Source organism: Osmerus mordax, chromosome 3, assembly GCF_038355195.1.
Source record: "Osmerus mordax isolate fOsmMor3 chromosome 3, fOsmMor3.pri, whole genome shotgun sequence".
Lineage (NCBI taxonomy): Eukaryota > Metazoa > Chordata > Actinopteri > Osmeriformes > Osmeridae > Osmerus > Osmerus mordax.
In genome coordinates, this window is record NC_090052.1 from 22,829,929 (window position 1) to 22,840,864 (window position 10,936).

The 10,936-nt window shown below is 49.9% G+C and overlaps 2 protein-coding genes across 3 annotated transcripts; one reads left to right on the forward strand and one right to left on the reverse strand.

Annotated features, from left to right (window-relative positions):
* The first annotated feature begins 321 nt into the window (after positions 1 to 321).
* LOC136941246 (dnaJ homolog subfamily A member 3, mitochondrial-like) lies at positions 322 to 5,229 on the forward strand. The gene is made up of 11 exons (XM_067233695.1): positions 322 to 535; positions 1,012 to 1,154; positions 1,422 to 1,505; positions 1,713 to 1,928; positions 2,205 to 2,357; positions 2,594 to 2,741; positions 2,861 to 2,925; positions 3,062 to 3,190; positions 3,301 to 3,416; positions 3,857 to 3,954; positions 4,409 to 5,229. Exons 1-11 carry the CDS (start codon positions 322 to 324, stop codon positions 4,429 to 4,431), a joined length of 1,389 nt encoding a protein of 462 aa, XP_067089796.1. The 3' UTR covers positions 4,432 to 5,229.
* A 702-nt stretch (positions 5,230 to 5,931) lies between these two features.
* On the reverse strand, positions 5,932 to 10,327 carry prpsap2 (phosphoribosyl pyrophosphate synthetase-associated protein 2). 2 transcript variants are annotated; one of them, XM_067232397.1, is made up of 11 exons: positions 10,240 to 10,327; positions 9,587 to 9,747; positions 9,245 to 9,297; positions 8,716 to 8,782; positions 8,390 to 8,562; positions 8,096 to 8,211; positions 7,951 to 8,006; positions 7,716 to 7,864; positions 7,277 to 7,347; positions 7,026 to 7,172; positions 5,932 to 6,913 (listed from the first exon to the last, which is right to left on the reverse strand). In XM_067232397.1, exons 2-11 carry the CDS (start codon positions 9,667 to 9,669, stop codon positions 6,755 to 6,757), a joined length of 1,074 nt encoding a protein of 357 aa, XP_067088498.1. In that variant the 5' UTR covers positions 9,670 to 9,747; positions 10,240 to 10,327; the 3' UTR covers positions 5,932 to 6,754. The 2 variants fall into 2 exon arrangements, with proteins under 2 accessions (XP_067088498.1, XP_067088499.1); XM_067232398.1 differs by lacking the exons at positions 9,245 to 9,297; positions 10,240 to 10,327 and having other exon boundaries at positions 9,587 to 9,629.
* Between the last annotated feature and the right edge of the window lie 609 nt (positions 10,328 to 10,936).

Sequence of the window (10,936 nt, forward strand, 5' to 3'; positions counted from 1 at the left end):
GTACTCTTTGCAAGTGTCAGTTGAAATAATGTAATGTGGAAGCAAATCAGTGACATAATGTTTTGGATTTTAAAAGGCATTGAATAGAGGCCTACTTAATATTGAATTGTAAAAAACACCGAATTTGTTGGTTTTGAATTCAAGGTTCAGAAGTTCAGGTTGCCTTCATTATGCCTTCATTATCTCAAGGTTCAGAAGTTCAGGTTGCCTTCATTATGCCTTCATTATGTCACTGATTTGCCTTCGTACCCTTGACGCAGCCCAACATTCAGAGCGCCTGTCTGGACATGCGCAGTTGAGCGTCGGCCTGTCAGTGGAGTAATGATGGCGTCTTCAGCGGCTCGCTGTTCCACACGCTGGATGACAGTCGCCGTGTCCGCTGGACACAGGCGTGCAGGGTGTGCCTTTGCCACCACTCTCGATGGGGGTGTCCGTGTCCGTAGTCTTTCCACTACCGGAGCTCCGAAAATCTGGCCGGCAGGCAGTTCATCACGTGCAGGGATGGGAAACGTCATGACATTGAGCGGACTGCCAGGTGAGCAGGCCTAGCTTCAGACAGCTAGCTAAACTAGCTAGCTCGTTGCTTCCAGCTAGCTAGCTTACATTGAGGCAGCGTTTTGCTTAGTTGTGGCGTTGCAAGCAGCTGACTGATACCATGTCGTTGACATTGGTATAAAGGGCTGCGCTGTTCCATATACCACCATACAGTGATAACCTGATGAAAGTGATGTAATCAACTAACGTTACAGCCTGTAGTTTATTTCGCTAACTAAAGTAGCAGTACTCTAGCTTTGTTGTGCAGTGGACCTTGCCAACCTAGGACCACTACTTTCCATCTGCTGTAACCATGTAACATAGGCCCTAGTTGTTTATTTTTGTTTTCGACAGCAAACTTATACAACCTGTCATCAATAAGAAACGGTTTTAACTAGACTTCTATCTAATATGCCCGCATGTTTGTTAGGACTGTAGGACGCTTCTTAGTGTCCCCGTGCTCTGTTGATGTTTCAGGCTCGAGTATCACGTCCCCTCATGTCATCTGCACGCTGTCCTTCCACACAAGCGCCCCTGCTGCCAACAAGCAGGACTTCTACCAGATTCTGGGTGTTCCACGCGCAGCCACCCAGAAGGAGATTAAGAAAGCGTACTACCAGGTGCGTAGAACCACCTCAACAGGTCTTTGTCATCTGTTAGACCGAGGACTAGACCTGGATCCGTCGTGGTTACATTGTATTAATTCACTTTTATCCAAAGCCGTAACATTAGCTCTAAAACACTGAGGACGATAAAAAAAATGGAAGTCCACAGTTCTACGGTATATTTGTGGTAAGAGTCAAGGAATAGTCTACGTAGTAGACATGTGGCTGGTATGGATCCCCTGCATTTATCAGTTGATGTGAGAGTCTGCTGTGCTCCTTCAGATGGCCAAGAAGTACCACCCAGACACCAACAAGGACGACCCTCAGGCCAAGGAGAAGTTCGCACAGCTGGCTGAGGCTTACGAGGTCGGTCTCTCTTTTCACCCTCCTCTGGTCGGTTTCTCTTGTCACCCTCCTCTGGTCGGTCTCTCTTGTCACCCTCCTCTGGTCGGTCTCTCTTGTCACCCTCCTCTGGTTGGTCTCTCTTGTCACCCTCTTCTGGTGCAGCAGGACTGTCAGGGGTTGTCTGTGTGTAGCGGTTGGTTTACTTTGTGTTTTTGTCCTGGTGTTCAGGTGCTGAGTGACGAGGTGAAGAGGAAACAGTACGATACATACGGGACGGCAGGCTTTGACGCAGGGGCGGGGCAGCGGGGGGCGGGGCAGCAGCAGTACTGGAGCGGCCAAGCCACCCACGTGGACCCCGAGGAACTGTTCCGCAAGATCTTCGGAGAATTTTCCGGAGCCCGTGGCTTTGGAGACTTTAACGCTGTGTTCGACCAGCCACAAGAGGTCAGCAGAGATGGGGGGAGAAAATGGAGGGAAAAACATAAACGAGAACATTGAAGTGTTTGTGAACTTTCATGATCAACACCAGACGACATGTAAAGCAGTGGAATGACAATAGACCAAAACTCTGACTAACATTTCAGTTCTTCTATTGATAGAATAGAGTTAAGTGGAATAGAAAGTGAGTGGAAGGGGATGCATGTATCCTAGACGTAAGACATCTTCTCCCATGTATGTTTTCACCCTGTCATACGGGTGTCTGCCCTGCTGTTTCCTCAGTACATCATGGAGCTGACCTTCACCCAGGCTGCCAAGGGCATCAACAAGGAGATAACCGTCAACATGGACGCCAGTTGCCAGCGCTGCGATGGCAAAGGCCATGAACCTGGTACCAAGGTCCAGCACTGCCATCACTGCAACGGCTCCGGCATGGTGAGTCCCTCATGGCTCCCGTTAAATTAAAGGGTCACTCATTTCATATCTTTATTCATTTATTGCAAAGCGAGTCGAGCGTCTGCTAAATGACTAAATGTAATAATAGAGTGCATCACTGAGTCCCTCCAGACTCTCTTGGCCTGTGTTCTGTGTGTGATGTCACGTCCTGGAGTGTGTGTGATGTCACGTCCTGGAGTGTGTGCTTAACGGTGCTCGCCGCTGTGCCGCTGCAGGAGACGGTGAACACGGGGCCGTTCGTGATGCGCTCCACCTGCCGGCGCTGCGGCGGGAAGGGCTCCGTCATCTCCACCCCCTGTGGAGGCTGCCGGGGCACGGGCCAGACCAAGCAGAGGAGGACCGTCATGGTGCCTGTGCCAGCTGGTGAGACACGCACGCACACACACACACGCACACATACACATCTGTGTGAGTCTGAAGTTATACCCTTGTGTGTGTGTGTGTGTGTGTGTGTGTGTGTGTGTGTGTGTGTGTGTGTGTAGGGGTTGAGGAAGGCCAGACCGTCAGGATGCCAGTGGGAAACAAGGAAATCTTCATCACGTTCAGGGTGGGTCTGACGGCAGCATGCACACACTCGATACTCCCGCCCCCCTGTACCTTGTCTTGTGAAAACAGCTAAATAAATACATTCCGTTGCCGTGAGGATATGGGTAGCTTGATATATCCCCCTGTGCGTCCTGCAGGTCCAGAGGAGCCCGGTGTTCCGGAGGGACGGGGCGGACATCCACTCTGACGTCCTCATCTCTGTGGCCCAGGCCATCCTGGGGGGCACAGCCCGCGCTCAGGGCCTGTACGAGGCTCTCAACCTCACTGTAAGACACACACACACACAAATGCGCACACAAAGGATTATGTCAGTATCAGCGCTATAATAATATCTAGTCACAGCAGCTCTCTGATTGGCTGGTTTTCTCCGTACCAGATCCCAGCTGGGGTCCAGACTGACCACAGGATCCACCTCACAGGGAAGGGGATCGCCCGGATCAGTGGCTACGGCTTCGGGGATCACTATGTCCACATCAAGATCCGAGTCCCAAAGTAAGACCCCAAGCTGTCACATGATGTGTCACATGACACATCCCTCCTTCCTATTCTCTTCCTGGCTCTATGCTGGCTTCCTCTCTGTTGGAAGGAATATTTTATTCCTATAGTTTGTGCTGTCCTTCTGACTCATCATGTGTGCTGTGCTTCTGACTCCTGTGTGCTGTGCTTCTGACTCCTGTGTGCTGTGCTTCTGACTCCTGTGTGCTGTGCTTCTGACTCCTGTGTGCTGTGCTTCTGACTCATCATGTGTGCTGTGCTTCTGACTCCTGTGTGCTGTGCTTCTGACTCATCATGTGTGCTGTGCTTCTGACTCCTGTGTGCTGTGCTTCTGACTCATCATGTGTGCTGTGCTTCTGACTCCTGTGTGCTGTGCTTCTGACTCATCATGTGTGCTGTGCTTCTGACTCCTGTGTGCTGTGCTTCTGACTGTGTAGACTGCTGACAGACAGACAGAGAGCTCTGCTCATGAGCTACGCTGAGGACGAAACTGACGTGGAGGGGACTGTCAACGGTGTCACCAACACCACTACAGGTACACACACACATCACCACTACAGGTACACTCACATCACCAACACCACTACAGGTACACACACATCACCAACACCACTACAGGTACACACGCACACATCACCACTACAGGTACACACACACACACATCACCAACACCACTACAGGTACACACACACATCACCTGTTGAAAGCAGATCATTAGGCACGTAGAGTCTCCAGCCCTGTTCCCAGAGAGCTGCCCTGGATGCTCCGGCTAGTGTGATCCTGGAGGCCAGAGCCTCAGGAGGCTGTCCAGGGCAGGGTGGGCGAGCCATGGCCCAGCCTGCCTGGCTTACACAGGGCCTGTGTGTCCAGGTGGGGGCAGCAGAGGTAGGCGCTCACAGGCAGGGCAGGAGGAACACACTGGGGGTGGTCGGTTAAACCGCTCAAGACACATTCTCATGATCACCTCTTGGGTTTCGTCTCTCCACCAGGTAAAAGATCCACGGGGAACTAGGAGGTTCTGCTGGGGGGTGTCTGATGGAGCCCAGTTGTGTGGACGTCAGCAGAGAGTGGTGGAGGGGGGGGAGCAGCGAGAGCAGCGGAGACGTGTTGGACGAGGACTGGACTGAGCTGGCGTTCCCTGGACAGTGACTCGCCTTTATCCTCCTGCCTCACAGAGAAAACATCCAAAACAGGAAGTGATGCAACACATTTCTGACCCTCACGGCTGTGATTGGCCAAAACACCGGATGTGATCAGAAAAACAGTGTGTTTGCATCCTTCCTTCATAAAGGAGGAACGTTTTCAGCAAAAACAAGATTATTTCGGAATCCCAGACCACAGAAAGAAAATAAGTAACTTCCCCAGATGCACTCTGGTCATTATACGTTTTGGAGGAATGGGTTTAGAAACATCCAAAAGTTCAATTTGTATGTTTTATAGAAACCATGGAAACCCCAATCTTGTATGTGCCACCCTCTATATTCACTTGATCACCAGAGTGAAGCTGTGATGAGTCAAGTTGTTTTGATGATGGCATGAGCTTTCACTAAGGAGGGTTGAAACAAGTTCAGATGCCCTGAACGAACAGGAAGTAGACAGGTCATATCCTGCTGTCAGACGACTCCTAGCACACGCCGACACTTTAACCCCCGTGTTTCCTCGTTCATCATGTACATAGATACATGTATGATGTAGGTACATGATACATGTACATAGATAGCTGTTCAGAATGGAATTGTGGAAACAAACATGTCAGAAACTAGAGATATAATGTACATCTATAAATAATAAAACTCCAGTCTGATTGAAATGTGATTCAGTTTGAACAAAGTCCAATGTGTGAGGAATCATCGTTACATTTGGGGTAAGATGTATAACTCGACGTAATCGTAATCCAAAGCATGCTGTTTAATTTGTTGAAAAAGTAACAGGAATAAACTCATGAAGCAAGGAGGTGATTGTGCTGGTTCCTGGTCGGGCACACAGCCTGTGTGCCTACTGGGAGCAGGGCCCTGCTCTCTGGCCTGATCTGGGAGCAGGGCCCTGCTCTCTGGCCTGATCTGGGAGCAGGGCCCTGCTCTCTGGCCTGATCTGGGAGCAGGGCCCTGCTCTCTGGCCTGATCTGGGAGCAGGGCCCTGCTCTCTGGCCTGATCTGGGAGCAGGGCCCTGCTCTCTGGCCTGATCTGGGAGCAGGGCCCTGCTCTCTGGCCTGATCTGGGAGCAGGGCCCTGCTCTCTGGCCTGATCTGGGAGCAGGGCCCTGCTGTCTGGCCTGATCTGTCTCAGAAGGCTTCTCCACACTAAAGAAACTGTTTAGCTCCTCCTGACATCCATAAACCAGGTAGGAAGGACCATAGTCCTCTGGATTCTAGATTTCTCTCATTCGCCTGCGCACACTCTGGTCCTTCACAGCCTGCTGATCCAGAACGTGGGCCGTTCAGAGAGGGGTGACAGGATTTCCATGCATGCTAGAAGATTCTGGTAGATGTGGTTAAAACAGGACACAATTCAATTAAGTTATTTTCATTTATTCATCTCATTCAGTGATATAGAAGTATATGAATACAAAAACATTTCATGTGAGTACCAATAACAAAGACCTGCTTCAGTCTTGATTCCCAGCTATAACTTAGTCCAGTCCCGGAACCCTGTATGTCTAACATCGCTATGGCAACAAACTCTAGATGGCCAACTATTGTCAGAACGGTTTAAATATCAGTATTTCTGTTCAGTCATAGGAAACCCAGAGCGCAGTCTTTACCCTCACACTCTGTCCACTAACACACACCAGCACACGACTAGATCCTGGTTAGAGAGCAGTGAAACATTTAAAAGAAGCACACGTGTGTGTGTGTGTGTGTGGGGGGGGGGGAGCGGTGAAGGCATTGGCACTGAGGGGGGCTTGGCATCAGAGAGATCCATTTATTTTAAATAAGATATATTTTTCCTTCTACATGCAGACCTTGAGATTGGACACCCTTTCCTGAAGACAACCCTGAAGTCTCCTCATCCCCTCCCCTTCCGGCTTTCAAAGGGAGTAACCCAGCCAAATAGGAGGGGTTAGGTCCTTGGACCGTCGCCTTAAAAAGGTCCAGAAGTACAGGTAGAGATGACAAACTAAAACAAAGAAGTGAAGAGAAAGCGACAAACTCTGCTTTTGATCTTCAGGAGCTTCTGTTTCTAACCCCAGGAAGAAGGGGAACATTGTTCTTCATGAGGGAGGATGTGCGTGCGGGCCTGTGTGTGTGTGTGTGTGCGTGCGGGCCTGTGTGTGTGTGTGTGTGTGTGTGGGGGGGGGCCTGTGTGTGTGTGTGGGGGGGGGCCTGTGTGTGTGTTCAGTCGTCCATCCCTATGTTGCGGAACAGGTAGGACATGGATTCCCCGTTATGGATGCGTCTGATGGCCTCTGACAGGATCATGCTGATGTCCACCGTCTTGATCTTAGGACACTGCAGCTTCTGCAGCTCATGAGGAATGGTGTTGGTGACCACCACCTGCAGAGAAGACATGTTATACAGTCGTCAGCACCACCTGCAGAGAAGACATGTTATACACTCCCACGGACTGTCGTGGTCACGTAAGTAGAACACGCACAGACACACACACCTCGTCAATAGCAGACTCCTCTATGAGTCTGGGTGCGTCTGAGGACAGGATGCCGTGCGTTGCCATGACAAAGATCTTGTACGCCCCGCGCTCCTTCAGAGTCTCGGCCGCCGCCACAAAACTGTCCACATCATCGATGATGTCATCCTAGGGGGCGGGGTCAGACGGACGGGAGCTGTCAATCATTAGGAACTCCACAGACGCAACAACAAAAAAATCGGTGTCCCGCCTCCAGAACGAGTGAGGCTCACCACGATGATGGCGATGCGCCCTCCTACATCTCCCACCACGGTGATGGGGGGCTTCTCTTTAGGGATCAGCACTGTCCACACACACACACACACAGAGAGGGAGAGGAGGTAGAATCTACATGTGAGCTGGAGTTTAGGACAGACATGGGGCTTGCTCCAGACAGATGGAATTTGGAGTGGAGTGTGCGTACAGTTCTAGAGAGAAAGGTGTGTTGTACAGGTGTGTGTGTTGTACAGGTGTGTTGTACAGATGTGTGTGTTGTACAGGTGTGTTGTACAGGTGTGTTGTACAGGTGTGTGTGTTGTACAGGTGTGTTGTACAGGTGTGTTGTACAGGTGTGTGTGTTGTACAGGTGTGTTGTACAGGTGTGTGTGTTGTACAGGTGTGTTGTACAGGTGTGTGTGTTGTACAGGTGTGTTGTACAGGTGTGTGTGTTACATGGTATCTCCAGGCTGGGGTGGATGGCTCCCGTGGTCCTGACCATGGGGGGGGAGTGGCGTCCATCCACCAGGTCTGACTCTGCATCCTGGGCCTCCCCGTGGATCACAGCTATACCCAGACGCAAGCGCTCAGCGAAGGACTGGGCCCTGCGCGCACACACACACACACACAGTAAGGCCACACTAACACTCTCCAACACACTGATATGTGAAGAGGTGCAGAGAGAGACTACCTTTTGGCAGAGGCAGGAGATTTGGCCACAATCACAGCATTTCTATAGTCTGGGATCTGCAGATGCATACAGAATACAGGAATCATGTTTACCTTCTGCGACATGTACAACATGCTGAGGCGTGTGTGTGTGTGTGTGTGTGTACCTCCTCCTGGATGTACTGTAGAAGGAAGGGGGAGGCCCGTAGGTTGTCCACTGGGATGTTGAAGAAGCCTTGAATCTCCTTTTGATGGAGATCCATGGTGATGAGATGAGTCAGACCTACACACACACACACACACACACACACACACACACACACTAAGGTGAGACAGCTCTGTTCCTCCAAAAACTAGGCAGGAAAGGTTACATGTGTGTGCGTGTACATGAGTCAGTTTGTGTAGCACAAGTGTGTGTGTGTGTTTCCATGGGTCGGTGTGTGTGTGTGTGTTCCCCTCACCTGCTTTGCACATCATGGAGGCCAGCAGCTTGGACACGATGGAGCCTCTCTTCCTCATCTTGCACTGCTTGCTGTAGGGGAAGTAGGGAAGCACCCCGATGATGTTCCGGGCGCACGACGTCCGACACGCGTACACCATGATCAGCATCTCCATGATGGTGGTGTTCACATCCCTGCAGAGAGGGGATGAGGGGGAGGGGAGGGAGAGGGAGGGAGGGGAGGGCAGGAGAGAGAGGAGGGGAGAGGGAGACTCTTTCATTCTCCAAATGGGAGAGTTGTGGCAGCCAGCAGCATAAGGGCCTTGGTGCGTGTGTGTGTTTACATACTTGGACACAGTCTGGATGATGAAAACATCTTTTCCTCTGACCGACTCCTGGATCTGCACACGTGTCTCTATGGTAACAGGGAGATGTGAAGTAGGCTTCAGTTTTCTTAAAACACACACACACTCTCTCTCTCTCTCTCTGTCCCACACACACACACATACAGTCAGCCACTCATTAGAGACCTCATGCTCTACTCTGCTATTTCTCACATACTCTCTCTCTCTCACACACACACACTCTCTCTCTCTCTGTGTCCCCCACACACACACACACACACATACACTTTGGCCCTATCACACACACTTACACACTACATGCACTGTACAACAAGTCATGCCAAGAATGTTCTTCCCACGCAACATTGATTATAAAACAAAATGCGGGGGAGAGAGCGAGAGGGAGAGCGAGAGACCATGGGTAAAGCCGGTATGCTTAGCTCCTGGTTGCAGCTCTGCTGTACTACACACACACACACACACCACCAGTGGTTTAACAAGCTGCTGGGGTACATGAGGGGTCAGTACCGCACCTCGGTTAGCTTCCTGGTACACCTGCACCTTCCCAAGTTCCACCCCCAAACGCCTGCAAAGGGAGACACAAACACAGAATACTGTGTTCCTGGGAGATCATGCTGACCTTTTCATGCCCAAGAAGAGCAGAATGTTAAATCCTCTCCTGAGAGAGAATCCATAGCTGAACTATGACCCTAAACTGCAACACACTATAGATATAATGACTGCAGGTAGACAGACACCAAGTCTGACTGTTGGTGTGAATGCATGTCTGTCAGAAGGTGTACTGTATACATGTTGACACTAAACCTCGAATATGTACGTGTGTTTTCTTCTTGTCCAGCCGTGCATGTACTCACTCGGAAATCCTTCTGCTCAACTCTCGGCTGGAGGGATGAGAGTTAGCGCTAAAGATGACTAGTCCTCCTTTGGTGTGGTTCATGGCTGGGGGGGTCCGTCCGCTTCGCTCCCCACACTCAGGCAGTGGATCCCTGGGCACCCACACCGCGCTGAGCCCTTCCTGCACCGACGAGCGACAAACACGCCGGTGAGAAACATGGCCAGGCCTAGCTTGTTCAGATGAGGGCGTGTGAAAACACTGTCACGTGGCCAGCTAGCTAGCTTAGAAGCGACACCTTATAACGGGCCTGACAAATACAGTCAGCGGAATGCCAGATGGCTGTTTGTTTCAGGAAAGTCACGAGATCATAGCACGATGATGATGTTGGCTAGCTTGTTCACAACGACCAGTAAAACCGAAACATACGTTCTACAACAGAAGTGAAACAGGCCTACTGTAGATGACTGGAGCTGCGCCAAGCTTTTTAAATAAATGAAACCCGTAATAGAATGCGCGAGTCTCAGCATTTGCGCCTGCTCCATTGATTTCAAGATCGTTTGCTTCAAACATTAGGCTACATCGTCCTTTGCGTAGCGAAACTCAACTTGCACCACGTTTCAACAACGAAAGTAGAAACTTAAATACTAACGGAAATTGTAAAATGTTACGTACCAGTTTGCGTGTTTAGTCAATACGTTGTTTATTTAGTTAGTGGTTTCTGCAGCCTTCCTCAACCTGTTCAATCCCAGCAAGCCCTCTCAACTATGATTGACGTTCGAAATGTCCAATCAAAGACCAGCGCATCGACTGGAAGATTTCCTTGTTGACTATGTGACGTCATCTGGACAAAGTGAATTTTTATTTCTGCGTCAAATGTGACCTCAGATTAGAGTTTTTTGTCAGAAATTGCCACACGTCAATATTTCCTAAAAATATAGGAATAGGATATTGAATCAACAAAAATCCAGAATGTAATTTATACTGGAACCATTCAGAAAGATCGGCCGAATCTCAGAACATGCTTTCGCTCAATCACTAGATGTCACTGTTTCTTTACCTCCTGTTAGAACCTCCTGCTAGTCCACTTAAGAGTGGTTTTATAGTGGTCTCCCTCCCCAAAGCATTGTCGGCTATATATGTGTTTATGTGTGCTTAAAAGAACCATTTCCCCCACATCTGTAGCCTAAATTCACTAGTTAGAATAGAGAGTCTAATGAAGGCTACACGCATGGTCCAATTCGATGAAGCTATTTTATTTTCAGACTGCGATGTGAATACACTTATTAGAGACGATATCTATCGTTCCTCCACAAGACCTTTACAGCCCATGGCATCCACATTTCCACTTCACTGCAGCACTAATAACCCG

Excerpts from the sequence above, each read along its gene's own strand:
- prpsap2 (XM_067232397.1), bottom strand. The coding sequence starts at position 9,669 with ATGAACCACACCAAAGGAGGACTAGTCATCTTTAGCGCTAACTCTCAT. Across the intron at positions 7,865-7,950 it reads TCTCCTGCCTCTGCCAAAAG|GGCCCAGTCCTTCGCTGAGC; the intron begins GTAGTCTCTCTC and ends GTGTGCGCGCAG. Across the intron at positions 6,914-7,025 it reads AGGAGTCTGCTATTGACGAG|GTGGTGGTCACCAACACCAT; the intron begins GTGTGTGTGTCT and ends TCTTCTCTGCAG.
- LOC136941246 (XM_067233695.1), top strand. The coding sequence starts at position 322 with ATGATGGCGTCTTCAGCGGCTCGCTGTTCCACACGCTGGATGACAGTC. Across the intron at positions 2,358-2,593 it reads ACTGCAACGGCTCCGGCATG|GAGACGGTGAACACGGGGCC; the intron begins GTGAGTCCCTCA and ends GTGCCGCTGCAG. Across the intron at positions 3,417-3,856 it reads ATCAAGATCCGAGTCCCAAA|ACTGCTGACAGACAGACAGA; the intron begins GTAAGACCCCAA and ends CTGACTGTGTAG.